Source organism: Coptis chinensis, chromosome 2 (assembly GCF_015680905.1).
Source record: "Coptis chinensis isolate HL-2020 chromosome 2, ASM1568090v1, whole genome shotgun sequence".
NCBI lineage: Eukaryota > Viridiplantae > Streptophyta > Magnoliopsida > Ranunculales > Ranunculaceae > Coptis > Coptis chinensis.
The window spans coordinates 112,590,565-112,604,405 of NC_141457.1; the positions used below are offsets into that span (position 1 = coordinate 112,590,565).

Below are 13,841 nucleotides of genomic sequence, written 5' to 3' on the forward strand. Positions count from 1 at the left end.
TTACCAACTATAATTGATGTATAAATACGACGCACATAGAACTCTTAAAAACAATAGCCAACTAAAGTTCAAGGCCAAGTGACCATGCACAAAAAATGCAATTCTTGGATGTTACAAAATAATATATAGTTTGGAGTAGATACATAAACTAAAGTTTATTTACCGTTTATGATATAATTTGTTTATTAAATTTTGAAAGTATACCAGGCCGACCACGTTCCAAATTATTATTTGTTAATGGGTAATTTTTTGCAAACGTTAATTAAGATGAAATACTTCGGAACATTCAGCAACCATGATTGTATTATTATGGCTTCATGTCGATTATTTATTTTTGAGTATGTTCAATCGAGAAAAGAAAAAAAAAATGATTATTAAGAAGAGATTCATTGCCGAAGAAAGGTAATCTTACTCCCATGAATGAAATTGTTTAAATTTTTGTTGTTTGAATTTTTTAATTCATGCTATGCAGAAAATTTTAAGTAAATTCAAAATGTCTAGCAAAAAAATTATTTCATTTAACGGCAGAAATTATGGCTAAGTTCAAGACGAGGAGAATATGGATAGATCGCTTAAAGAGCTTCATCTCTTATAGTATAAATGTCTTGCATAATTATTTATTGCTTATCATTTTCTTTATTGTTTGAAGTCTAGAACAAAATCTGGCAAATAATTGGCCCTGGAACTTTGATCAATTAATTTAATGTATGAGTTTTTATATAGTTTGGAAATAAGATTTTTGATATATAATAATAAAATGAAAAAAATTATATAAAAAGCGGTCCCGTTCATTGAACGGGTCCAAAAAATCTAGTTATAAATGCAATAAGACAAGTTCGGAATAATAAAATATTTCAGGACTCTAAATTTAACCAGCAGTCAACTTTTTAACATGCTTATAATATATTGCAGAATTGAAATAGAACTTTTACTAATGATGCAGAGGTTATTGATGAACAGATAGAGAATGATAGAACCTCAATCATATTTCATAAGGATTGTTATTATGTAAATATAGCTGTGATCGGCACAGATAGTCGAGGAGAATTCTTAGGAGAAAAAGTTTGTAGAGTCAAAACCACTTCACCTAGAGAAGTAGAAGCCTTAGCAGTAGAACTGGCAGTAAATTATGCAGTCCAACAACGTTGGAGAGAGATCATTGTAGAAGGGGATGCTAAATCAGTCATTTTAGCATGTGTAAACATGATTTCAAGATCTTCATGGACCTGGAACCAAGCTCTGTGCAATATTTATATTCGAACATGCAACATGTCAGCTCATAAACTGGTAAAATGGGTAATATTGAGAGTCTTTATCTGTACTACTGTACTAAATGTATGTAATAATTTCTTAAACCAGTTTTTAAGTAAGGAATAAATAAAGTGCCCATGATTTATTCATGGGTCCCCAAAAAAAAAAAAAAAAATGATCAACTTTAGAAAGAACGTGAAAATTCAAGGTAAAGGAAGTCTAATTGAGAAGTTCAGTTAATATCAATTAACATTCAAAGCTGCTTATCAGACAGGCCTGAAGCTCGGGACCTAAAACTCTAAAAGTCTAAAACTGTTGGAACACCCAAAAAATAGTGAAAATTCCCTCATCCTCCGTGAGAACTGTTCATTGGGCATTGGCTATTTTAAAAGCAAAACCGAAATAAAAGTCGACTATTGGAAATGAAGAGTGAAGACTATAAAGTAGAAACAGGCAACCATCGCCCTTTTATCTGAGGAAGCAACACGGGGACGTAGAGATCGTCATTATGATTATAAATACAGTTGTGCAGCATCTTTTGCTAGTAAAAGGTCTACATGCAGCAACTGCACTCCATTCTAAGTACCAGCACAGATTGGTACGTAGACATCATGTGGGGCTGGTTTGTCAACTCCTTCATCACTACGCAACCAATGAGTTCGGATGAACACAGAAGCACCATCAGGAACATCTTCCATTACCCGTTCACTGCCTTTTGGATAGTATATTCCAGTGCGTGGATGAGGAATCCAATAAGGGAGATTGACCTTATTACCATCATCATCTGAGTCTCTCAAGGCATCAGTCTTATCCCGCGCAGTAAGGTTGCCACCATAGCGGTTGCCCCACCAAAATCCCCTGCAAGAACCGAATTACGCAAAGCACCAAGCAATAGTTGATTAGTTTAAACATTTAATAGTTGATTAGTTTTTTTATGGTTAATTACTATTTGAAAAATTAACATGATCCTCAGTATCCTCACATGTCAGGGAATGCAAGAAAATGAGGGATGGATTAATTCTTGAAACATAGGATCTCTTTTGTCATTCCGTCAAAACATTGTAGACTTGGTGGTAAAATATCTCATTTAACTTTCTAAGAGCAAATATGTTTCAGTTTTGATAGTTGAGACTACTCACTTGCAGAAGTCATTTCCTTCCATTAATTCTTCTTAGTTCTTACACTTGAAAGATGAGTAAATGTGGATAATAGAATCCAGCGCTTATTAAATTTTGTGATTCATTTGTAGGGTTTACATTCAAAGAATTACTTTCTGGTTGTGTCCTCCCATCATCAGTATAGGCTGTATAGCGAGTACAAGTTGGGTGGCCATCAGGTACCAAATGAAGTTGAGGAAGTTGTAAACCATGTCGGAGCAAAACACATGCACTCTGTATTGGCTAACAGTCGCTGTGCCAAGAGCCTTACATAATGACTAATATCTGGAAGCTTAGAACTACAGCTAAATTGGAAAAGAGATGATTTTAGTAATTATTTACACTAGTAAGCGAAAACATGAACAAAAGGCTTATTGTGTATCTGGGGAAAATCTGGCATCAAATATATCTCTGGAAGACACACACACAGTAACATTGCAGCTACTAGGTATATGGAAAAGTACATATTCAAAGTAGAGTTGATGTCTTGACCAAGTAATACATGTCATAATTAACTAGCAAGACAAATTTATCTGACTTTTTTTTTGTAAAGCTAGATTTAAGACAAAAATACAACGTTGCAAAGTAGGCAATGTTGCTAGTCAAAGGAATGCTACACATATTTAAGGGAATAACATGATCAAGAAGAAATATAGTTACCGAACTAACATCTTTGTTTTAGCAAGCCTGAATCTGGCCATCATCCAACGAGAGAAATGACGTACTACGACTCACTGACGTCTAAGAGAGAAGGTTGAGCTGCAATATCTTTTATGTATGCACCCTGCCTGGGGAAGATTAAGGTTGTAACCTACCTTAGATAAAGGTTGTAATAAGTTGTACTTATAGCCCACCTCTAATCTACCTTTGGTTCAGTAAAGAAAGAATCTGATTCCACAGTTGTGCTCCGTACATCGAAGTGTTGAAGTACACTAGGACAGATCTGGACTGAGTAAGTGTTGTGTTGCAGTCACCTTTAACTTTAGAACTTGATAAGTGAGATTATTCTTAATTTATGATCTCTCTAACTTTTTAAGCAAAAAGAAGATAAAAATAAAAGGGCCAAGTATCTATAGCTTCTCCTGATAATTATTTTGTGGAGACAGCCCTCCATTTTGTGGTGATTAACCACTTACTTATCCTCACTATCAGATACCCACCGAAGAGGGATAAAAGAAATCCCCACTGTTTAGTCTAATGGTCAATATTAAGTATTTGGGAATATATGATTTATGTAAAGAGAAGTCACATTGTTATATTAGGACCTAAGACTATCCTTTTTCTCGTTTTAGCAGGTTCTCTCCACAGTTCCCCAAGTCTGGTTAGCATAATCTGTCAATTCACACATGTCATCCCAACTCGTAACTGATTCTGGAGAATACTAAATGTCGACCAATGCACTCAGACATCCTTCCACAATCCACTGGTCACCACTTTCAAACCTCACAACTTCACAAGGATGTGCTCAACCAGAAGCCTAATCCAGATCAACTTAAATGTAAGATACATGTATATCATCAAGTACTATCCAATAAGGGACCATTTCAGGTGCAAGGATGCATAAAGTCTCAACTGTAGGTATTTGGTAAAGACACCAAAGACCACACAGTTCAAAGCAATGTAGGCTATGTTTCCTGTAGGAAGTAAATTGGGCCTTCAACTTAATAATTTCGGATAGGACATCAAACAGCAAACAATGTTATTGTTTACAAGTCCTCTTTCGTGTGTGTGTGTGTGTGTGAAGTAGAAGTCCATTCTATTTATGACATCCAACTAATTTCACATTAAGCATTGCTATCAATCCTATCATACCATGGAAAATGGTTCATACAGAATTCTGGAAGAAAAATAAAATAAAAACTAAACATCATTCAGAATCCTCTGAAGACTGACAAACAGGGAGATAGTACGTATCTAACTGCCAATATTTCTGTTTTACACCCTCCCAAACTTCTTCGCCCAAACAGCCTTTAACTGGTAAGGGAATAAACTGTGTGGAGTAACCCAAATTCCCAAGTTCTAAAGAAACTAACTGACAGTAAACCACATGGAAAAATGCATTACCTCCGCAAAGACCATTAAAGAAAGAGTAGATTCCACCAGGCTTCAGAAGTGACGGAAGTTCCTGGTGAAATTTCCTCAAATCTTCGTAATACTCCCCATAAGTATCAAAGAATATCCCTGCATGGAGATACACAGTTTTAGATTGCAACATCATAGATGGGATTTACCAATTAAAAAAAAAAAAAAAAAAACAAAAAAAAATCATAGATGGGATTTTTTCTCTTTTAAGCATGGGTGGGTGGGTGTTTTACAGCAGTAAACGAATCTACAAAACATCAGGGAGACTCTGTTCCCTTTCTATGATCAATAAAATTATACATTGAATTTAGTAATCTAAGGCGCCACATTTATGTAAAATAAGTAAGAACTGAAGTGAGTGCATGAAGATGTGATAGCTTATTAGCTTTCACTACATACATATATGTTATGTTTCTCTGTAAAATTTGAAGTGAACTGGGTGCATGCCATAATCATTTATAGCAGTAGAAGTGAACTGAAGTAAACTTTTTTTTCTTCGTGTGATGAATAGTAGTAGAAGTAGCAACATTAATTAGAAACAAAATGAGCTGAAGTAATCACCCACAACTTATTCCTGCGTTGATCACTCCTTCAACTTTCTGCGTTCAAATATATTGGATTACTTTGAACAAAATGGAAATATGAAGCTCAAGCATGCATCAATGAAATTGAACCACAATCCACGCCAATTGGGGTTGACATAGAGAACAATTACAAATCCAAGCAAGAACACGACATAAGTAGCTGCAAAACTTGAAAGGAAGCTGATAGGATCAATCCCAAACTTCTCTGCGAGTCCAGCTTGTCTGAGTGTCACTGAAATGACTGAATCTTTTGAGGTGTTGCATTGCTTTTGCAAAGGTAGTCCACAGAGAGACGGGTTGCCCTCGTAACTAGATACATCAAATGTGCTGAACTGCGCTTTATCTGGAACCCGACCAGATAAATTGTTGTAGGCCACAATGAAGACAGCCAAAAAGTTCATACCAATAAGCTCTGATGGAATCTGTCCACTCAATTTGTTGTGAGAAAGATCCATGCTCTCTAATTGCTTTATATCTGACAAGCTTTTCGGTATTGATCCTGTTAACTGATTGTTGGACAAATTCAAAGCACGGATTGCAATTAGAGCTCCTAGTTCGGGCGGTATGTCACCAGTGAATTCGTTGCATGACAAGTCCATTCCAGCCATGTAATTAAGAATGTCACCCCTGTAAGAATCAGACCTACTTTTTGTCACGAAGTCGACTTCTTCTTGTTCTTCGTATTGTGCAAGTAAAGTATCGTCGTCTCTATAATGAAGGTGCTCGCCTCTCTCAAAATGATTTGGGTACATATACACGCTTGCTCCAAAAGAAATTTCTATTTGATCGACAAATGCAGGTTCAACAGTTCCATTCTTTCCAAATGTGATGTTGCTGAAGCACGGAGGTATTGGTCCAATAAACGCGTTATGGGAAAGATCCAGTATAAGTATCTTATTCAGCTGACAAAATTCATGTGGAATTGAACCACTCAAATGATTTCCTTTCAAAAGAATAATTCTCAGATTCGAAAGTAAGGCAAGCCAAGAGGGGATGCTACCAGATAAGTTGTTATGCTTAAGGTTTAATGTCTTTAAGTTTGGGCTTTTAAGTAATGCCTCTGGCATTAATCCTGTGAGATTATTTCCTTGCAAATGCATATATTGCAAGGATGTCAAGTTCAGACAAGAAGGTATGGGACCTGAAAGGTTATTTTGAGAAAGGTCTAAAAAACCTAAATTAACTAAGTTGCAGAACTCTAATGGAATGGGACCATCAAAGGAATTATTGCGCAGGACAAGCGTCCATATGAACGTCAAGTTACCTATCCAAGTAGGTATTTCACCCGATATAAGGTTTCGGCTTAGGTCCAATATTTGTAGAGAAGAGAATTCGGGCAGAGTAGGATTTGGGATAATTCCAGTGAATTGATTACCATTGAGACGTAGAGTACACAACGAAATATTGTTAAAAAGATTAGGAGATATTTGACCATCTAGTCTATTATTTGATAGTATCAATGCTGATAAGTTACTAATCATGGCCAAACTCTCTGGCATTTTTCCTGAGAAGTTATTATTTGACAAATCTAAAATAAATAAGTCAATGTTACCCAGTGAGCTTGGAATTCTACCTTCTAAGCTATTTTTAGAAAAATTTAGAGTCGCCGCTGAGCTTGGAAATATGTTACCGATATTTGTTGGAAGTTTTCCATGAATTTGATTGTTAGAGATATCAATCAAGGTTAAGCTCACCATAGGACTTGATGGAAATAGAATATCACCGTTAATTGAGTTGTTTGCTAAATTTAAATCACGTAACAGTGAATTATTTTCAAATAACCAGGTGGGGAACTTTCCATGTAAGTTGTTATGGGAGAGGTCTACTGATCTCAAGTCATACTGGTTATGGAGAAAGTTTAGAAGGTCACTTGTTGACGTGTTAAGGTTACAGTTTGATAAACGGAGAACCTTCAATTGATTTTTTTGATTAGCCATGAAAGATAGGGAACTCTGATCAAACTGGTTTCGACTAAGTGAAATATATTCTAGGGATGTCAGGTTAGATGTAAGAGATAAAGGAATGTTTCCACTAAGTTGATTATCAGAGAAGTCTACCATTCTAAGAGACGTCAAATTATTGAGACATGGAGGAAGGATCCCTTCAAACTTGTTCCGACTAAGAACGAGCTCCTGAAGCTTCGTCAATTCACAAAATCCTATAAAGAATATATGAGAGATTATATGAGAGAATATAAACCATGTTATCCAAAAAGAAAGTGTCATTGACTTGACGGAGATTTACCTGATATGGAGTCTTTGATATTCATTTGACTCAAGGATAAACTCTCAAGAAAAGTCAAAGACAATATTGATGGAGGAATCCTCCCTGAGAAGTTGTTCCAAGTCAAATCTAAGATCTTCAAATTGCTCATATTTCTCAAATCTAAAAAATTGATTCGAAAGGTTAGAACGCAATAAAGTAAAGAATTGTCAAATATTACGTACTCTAAATGAAATTTTAGTTATGGAGATTTCTGAACCATTTACCAAGGAAGTCATCTAGGTTATTCCAGCTTAAATTTAGGAATTCCAAGTTGCTCAAATTTGTTAACACTGCAGCAAAAATAATCAATTATAGATGCATCCCCGATTCAGAAAGCTTATTCATGTGGCAGCAAAACAATAAGAATGAATAAAGTGTACGATCACATACCTTTGGCAAAGTCCGATAATGACCCTGCTAATCCATTACCACTAAGAAAAAGAGTCTTGAGAGATTTGAATTCACCCAGAAACGGAACAGTGCTCTTCTCACTGTTGTTGGAAAAGATCACTTTTGTTGGAATTGAAGGTGCATTATTGCTCTTGTTGACGAATTGGTTATGTCCTAAATCCAAGACCTCCAGCTTTTTCAATTTGGATAATCTTTCAAGATCTACAAGTAGAGCATAGGGAAATAAAAATTAATTAGTTGGAAATGGTTGTTTGTTAAGTGCTAAAATGAGGAGTCGTCAGTATCTACCTTCAATTTCCCAATTAAGTAAATTGTCTGATAAGTCTAGATGTTGCAGCTCTTCAAAAGGAGTATATAAGGATACATCTAGAAGGCGCTCTAGAAAATGTTTGTAATCTTCACTGTTGTATGTACCAGCAAGAGAGAGTTGGATCACTCTACCAGTGCTATTGCTACACTTAACTCTTTCCCAAGTACAACAATCACTTGTTTTGTCATCAACCCAAGTGCAAACAGGGGGGATATATCGATCTGTACGAAGCCAATCCGTACGAAGACAATCCGTATGATTCCATTTGGTTGAAGCTTTTATTTTCCATAGAGCAACTCTTTCCTCTTCCAAACAACCCAAGCATCCATTGTAATGAAATATTGCAAAGAAAACAAACATACAAATAGTCCAAGGCCATGAATTCATTATTGTATGAAGGGAGAAAATAGGATTTAGCTAGCTCTTGTGCGATAAGGAAGAGGGATCGGGGGATATATATAGTTGACATCCAAATTCACTCAAACGCAAGATGGCCTTCAATCCAATGACTAAGTGAGAACCAGCCGTGGCAAATTCAAAAGTCAGATCTAAGAGAGAAATGTGAGATTAATTGCAATTTGATTTGGGCCGGTATTGAAATCTGGTAATACAAAAGTTATTGTAGTCTTCCATTATTGGAGAGTATCAAGGATAGCTGTTAATTGGTGTAATAATAGGATTGGAAATTCACCTTTAATTGTAACTCTTAAAAAGAGATGGATGAAGAGAAAATTAAAAGATAAAAAAAAAAAAAAATGATATATATACAGTCCGGCTCTTAAAATGACTTTAAATAAGTACCAAATCTAAAACAACACACAAATTTACCTACAAAATGATTTAAAACTTAATCTTTTGTGTATATGATCTACTAACCATAAAGAACATCTCTACAAAAATTCAATTCGTTTGATATCCTCTAACTTAGATAAAAATTGTTGTCCACTTTTGAAAAAATATCTAATGGTCTAGAAATGTCCAGTTTTTGTAATCATCTTTTGCCAATGTTAAAAATTGTCAAACAAGTTGAATTTTTGTAGAAATATTATTTGTGGTTTTGTAGGATTTAGTATTATTCTTATTTATTAGGCGTCTTATCTCTCCCCTGTGTCGTATGACTTCCATCATAATTCCGTTAGTATTCCAAAATTATTCTTCAAAAAGAGTCGTTATTATATTTTCTCTTTTTCCTATTTACACTTGAAAAAAAATTATTATTAAATATCCGTTATATCTTTGGTTCAGGGGTAATTTTGGTATTAGATGAAATACCAACAGAACTAGGATGGAAGTCAGGCGGCGCTGGGGGTGGGGGGAATCGTGATGTTTACAAATATGGGAGGTTTATTATAAACTGGTGACAAATGCAAGGGGTTTAAACAAATGAACCCATGAAACAAAGTATGGAGGAGAATTGAAAGAGGAAAAATAAGATGCCCAATAAATAAAAATAATACTAAATCCCAGGCACACTTTTTGTTTCATATTTATTTTTGTTCAATTTATTGTTAATCATGCAAATAAAACTCACTTTATTTAGTTTCCTATTATAGACAAATCTCTTATTAGCAATGATTAATATGTATGGACACATGGCAATACACTATGTATTAGACCTACATGCCCACATACAAAACTCCCAACATCAGGGCCGGGCCTAGGCCTATGTTGTCTAAGGCTTTGCATATGGCTCCCAATATAAACAAAAAAAAAGGCCCTGGGAAGTTCTTAAAAGCCCACTATAGTATTAGAAATCCAGACAAAAACCCAATTTTTCAGACTTTGCATTGGGCCTTTTCTATGCCCCACATACTAAATTTTTCGTGACTATAAGTGATTGCTAGACTCTGTTTTGTTAAATGACTTGTCTTGACTCTTGATATAAGATATTACTTGAGATTTTGAAGTCTTAGAACGTATAAGAGGTTATTAAGAGTTGAAACTATTCAAACTTGCCCTGCCCCACATACTAAATTTTTCATGACTATAAGTGATTGCTAGACTCTGTTTTGTTAGATGACTTGTGTTGACTCTTGACTCTCGATATAAGATATTACTTGAGACTTTGAAGTCATAGAACGTATAATAGCATTCCCAATGCAAGTGGATTTTTTCCCCTTCTTATCACCTCCACGTAGGCAGTTTATCCCCCTCTTTTCACCGTTTTGGTGAAAAGCAAGGTGAAGTTGCGCAATGTAAAGGAAAAAAAAATATCGGACGGGATGTTGGATTCGTCTGGAGATTTTTTGATCGAGACGGAATGTAACATCCCGTTTGGTATTTTGTCTGAGGTTAAAAAAAAAACTGAAAAAATCAAAAATACACACGAGACAGAATAAAACATTACGTGAAAAAAAAACCGATTTTTTTAAACAAAAACACATGAGACGGAATCCAACATCCCGTCCGAAGATATCAAGTCAGCCACTATCTCAGTTGAATGTTTCACCTTGGTTTCAACTTAGGAAAATAGACACCAGTTATTCACCTTTGCATTGGGCACTAGTTTCCACAAAATAGAGATGACTATTTTCACAAACCCTCCATTTTCACTTGCATTGGAAATGCTCTAAGAGTTGAGACTATGCAAACTTGACAATTGGTTAAAGTGATATTAAGAGGAAGGAAATAAGAATTGAAAAGTGAATTATTGGATGCCACATCCTATTGTCAACATCACGTCCAATTTTTCCAAGTCCTGTGGAATTTGCAATTGTGTCTATGTCAATCATTAGAACGACAACAACCGAACATGACTTACTCTACGAAGAAGAAATCCTCCGCAACCCCTTCTCATTAGATCATGAGTCATAATTGGATAGCCCACTTAGCCCGGCCCATTATAGACCTACTCTCCTCACCCAAAAACTAATAACAGACATATTTTCCCCCCGAGTTACGTTATCCATTAGCTGCCTTTTGTTCCGTTTTTAAGCATCAGAAGCAAAATACACCACTTTGGGAGTTGAATCCGTCTGTTTACATGAATTAGGAGTTTTTAGGTTGTGCCTCGTGTTTGATTGAGTTGCTACACTTTTCACAAACCAAGAGAGACATTGTTTCCACTTGTTTTGTATATATATACTTGTAAGTTGTATGTGCGTACTGAAAGAATGTGCTTGCGACTGTACTTGAAACTCTCTCGGATAGGAATATTGGAATTCAAATCAGTATAGAAATCAGCAATATTATTTAGGAAAGTTTGAAGGAGCTATATTTTACCGTCGTTCCTTTTGCAGCATATGTTTTGGTTTCAATCGGTCGACATTATACCATGGACTATGGAAGATTCTGTGCAGTTAACAAGATTTAATACAACACCAAATGCAAACACTCCACACTACCATCTTCGGGGCCATTGCCGAGTGGTAATCTATCAACAGAAAGAACCAAAGGGAAGATGAAATAAGATGACACAATAACGCCACACCTGCCAAAAATCTGGGGAATTAGGCCCGCTACAGTACTCTGAAGTGTCCATATATTTGGTATGCAGATTAGTTTCAATGCCAACTAAGCAATTTCCCCTGGAAGGTACAAGCCTTCCGACTGTAACTGTGATCCCTCAAAAATCTTGGGCAACCTACTGGAAAATGTTCCACATGATTTGGGCCTTGCAGAGTAATCAGTTGAGCGCTGAAAGAAAACGCAAACCATTTTAGAGTAGTCAGAATTCTGAGGTATCACCTTCGTCATTTTAGAGTAGTCAGAATGATGAGTGTTTGAGGAGTTGTCGATTTTTTTGTCTGATTTTATAAAATATTTTCAAATTGCAAGATTTGTTGGTGTCGATGTCTTCATATTTGAGCTCTCTAATTGTGACCTTAAATTAGGAATGATTTTACATTTATATTACTGGTATTCGAACCTTCACACTTCGTACATGTTGGTTATGATTGATTCATGAATGTTCCTCTTTCAGATACAATTTTAGTATAATCATGGTATGGTTGCTAATTGTGTTTCTTATTTAAACGCTCGGGAGGGTGAGGCTGCTGTAGAAGAAGTTAAGAAGAGTCAGCATGTGCTTAGGAAACTGGAGAAGCGCAAGGAAGAGCAGAAACTGGATTCTCACATCGAAGAGCAGTTTGGTGGTGGCAGGCTGCTGGCCTGTATCTCTTCCCGCCCTGGTCAGTGTGGCAGAACTGATGGGTGAGTAGCACAACGTACTAGCTTTCATGTGTTTTATTGTATTAATTGCTTTTCTCTCTTGTTTAAATAGATTAATATCTTAATAATTTTCTTTTGTGTAGATACATCTTGGAGGGAAAGGAGCTTGAGTTCTACATGAAAAAGCTCCAGAGGAAAAAGGGCAAGGGCAGTGCTGGTGCTGCATAAGCAGAGAATTTTTTTTTTTGTTATCATTTAATTTCCTATGAGATTTCAGCAACTTAATGTTTAGACAATGGTTTTGTTTTTCTTTTGCGTAGTGAATATTATGGCTGATACAGAATCATTCTATGGATATTTTCAACATTCTGCTTCTGATTTAATTGCTAATTTTGTGTACTCTTGAATTTAATTTAAGTTGTGAATGTGTTTACATGGTTCAGTTTATCTGTGGTGGCACTGATACTTTCATGTGAATTATGTTATGTGGAATTGTGGATCAAGTTATACAGACTACATTTATCATGTTTAAAATACAAACATTAAATAACACTACCCATTGTGGTATATGTCAGCAGTTGTGAAATTATCTTATGAGGGCATTATCTTATAATCGTCATTGTACAATTGATCAGATAATTCTGTAGTTCTGTAAAGGATTTGGCTTTACTTTTACAAGGGAGATGTGGCTGAGAAATGCAGGGCGCTAGGTGTTTGCTTCAAATTTTGTGACCTGCATTTTGTTAGATGCCTTGTAATGGTTACCTATTTCTCCAATTTTGTGACCTGCTATTTTTTTTCTTGGTGGTATTTTCATTATCTTGCAAGTGATAGATGTTTGCGGAATGTATTCCAGAAAATGAGCTCAGTGGGGAAAAGTCTTTTGACCGTTGTCTGTATTAAAGGTCCAATGAGTGGCATTTTTATGAGAGGGTTCAGTTAAACAGTTAGGCTGTGTTTTTGAAAGATGCTATTTGTAGATATCCGCCTCTTCTCTTGCTCCAACCTGCGTCACATTCATTTGTCTCAATATGAGTACAGCCAAATCCCTTCTAGCGTTGCTTTTTATGTACCAGATTTATATGCGATGATCTCAATACTGGTTTTAGTCGTTAAACTAAGTAGTTGTGAGACCTAACAAGAGATGTTGCACCGTAATCTATCACATTTCTACAGAGTACTTCATAAAAACCACAAAAAAACAGGTCTCTGTTGTGACAAGGGCCTCTCAAGGCAACATTGCAACTGCAGCAGCTCAGGTGGAGAAGCCAATAAAAAAGATGGAAGCAAAACTTTTGGCAGTTGAATTGGCAGTGAGTGTAGCCAAGCATGAAGGATTAACTGTAGCTATATCTGATGGAGAATTAAAAAGAGTGATGCAGCTTCTGGCAGAACCAGATGGAAGTTTCGATTGGTCTTGGAGACCGATTGTGGACCACATTAAACTTTAATTGACTAATTTTACTTATTTGCTAATTTCATAGTAATCTCAGACGTTTTCCTAGGACTAGGCTTTTTCTATTAGCCCGAGAGTCTCTCTTCCAATTCATTTCCTTCTACAAGATACACTTAATTATAGTACATCGGCAGTATGTAGTTAAGCTTCGTTGGTATGCACCATTGATATTCGTATGTACTGGCAGTGTGCATTACAAACTCAGACATCACCTG

The 13,841-nt window shown here is 35.9% G+C and overlaps 3 protein-coding genes across 9 annotated transcripts; 1 reads left to right on the plus strand and 2 right to left on the minus strand.

The window, feature by feature from the left end:
- Window positions 1-1,667: 1,667 nt before the first annotated feature.
- On the minus strand, window positions 1,668-8,714 carry LOC147520798 (cuscuta receptor 1-like). 7 transcript variants are annotated; one of them, XR_015212830.1, is made up of 7 exons: window positions 8,039-8,714; window positions 7,730-7,753; window positions 7,564-7,629; window positions 7,319-7,459; window positions 5,056-7,232; window positions 3,069-4,589; window positions 1,668-2,109 (listed from the first exon to the last, which is right to left on the minus strand). XR_015212830.1 is itself a non-coding variant. In XM_086592304.1 (5 exons), exons 1-5 carry the CDS (start codon window positions 8,445-8,447, stop codon window positions 5,110-5,112), a joined length of 2,961 nt encoding a protein of 986 aa, XP_086448430.1. In that variant the 5' UTR covers window positions 8,448-8,714; the 3' UTR covers window positions 4,962-5,109. The 7 variants fall into 7 exon arrangements, 1 of the variants encoding a protein (XP_086448430.1); XR_015212828.1 differs by having other exon boundaries at window positions 4,473-4,589; window positions 7,730-7,951; XR_015212827.1 differs by having other exon boundaries at window positions 3,078-4,589; window positions 7,730-7,951.
- On the minus strand, window positions 4,276-4,623 carry LOC147520799 (protein arginine N-methyltransferase 2-like). The gene has a single exon (XM_086594334.1). It carries the CDS (start codon window positions 4,621-4,623, stop codon window positions 4,276-4,278), a length of 348 nt encoding a protein of 115 aa, XP_086450460.1.
- Window positions 8,715-11,768: 3,054 nt separating the features above from the next.
- LOC147520800 (small ribosomal subunit protein eS8-like) lies at window positions 11,769-12,560 on the plus strand. Its single transcript, XM_086594984.1, has 2 exons — window positions 11,769-12,212; window positions 12,314-12,560. Exons 1-2 carry the CDS (start codon window positions 12,007-12,009, stop codon window positions 12,396-12,398), a joined length of 291 nt encoding a protein of 96 aa, XP_086451110.1. The 5' UTR covers window positions 11,769-12,006; the 3' UTR covers window positions 12,399-12,560.
- Window positions 12,561-13,841: the final 1,281 nt, after the last annotated feature.

What these genes read in the sequence shown, in the direction of transcription:
- LOC147520800 (XM_086594984.1), top strand. Translation starts at nt 12,007, where the DNA reads ATGGTTGCTAATTGTGTTTCTTATTTAAACGCTCGGGAGGGTGAGGCT. An exon ending in CAGTGTGGCAGAACTGATGG is followed by an intron (nt 12,213 to 12,313) that starts GTGAGTAGCACA and finishes TCTTTTGTGTAG; the next exon opens with ATACATCTTGGAGGGAAAGG.
- LOC147520799 (XM_086594334.1), bottom strand. Translation starts at nt 4,623, where the DNA reads ATGTTGCAATCTAAAACTGTGTATCTCCATGCAGGGATATTCTTTGAT.
- LOC147520798 (XM_086592304.1), bottom strand. Translation starts at nt 8,447, where the DNA reads ATGAATTCATGGCCTTGGACTATTTGTATGTTTGTTTTCTTTGCAATA. An exon ending in ACTTAATTGGGAAATTGAAG is followed by an intron (nt 7,952 to 8,038) that starts GTAGATACTGAC and finishes CTCTACTTGTAG; the next exon opens with ATCTTGAAAGATTATCCAAA. An exon ending in TAACCTAGATGACTTCCTTG is followed by an intron (nt 7,460 to 7,563) that starts GTAAATGGTTCA and finishes TCAATTTTTTAG; the next exon opens with ATTTGAGAAATATGAGCAAT.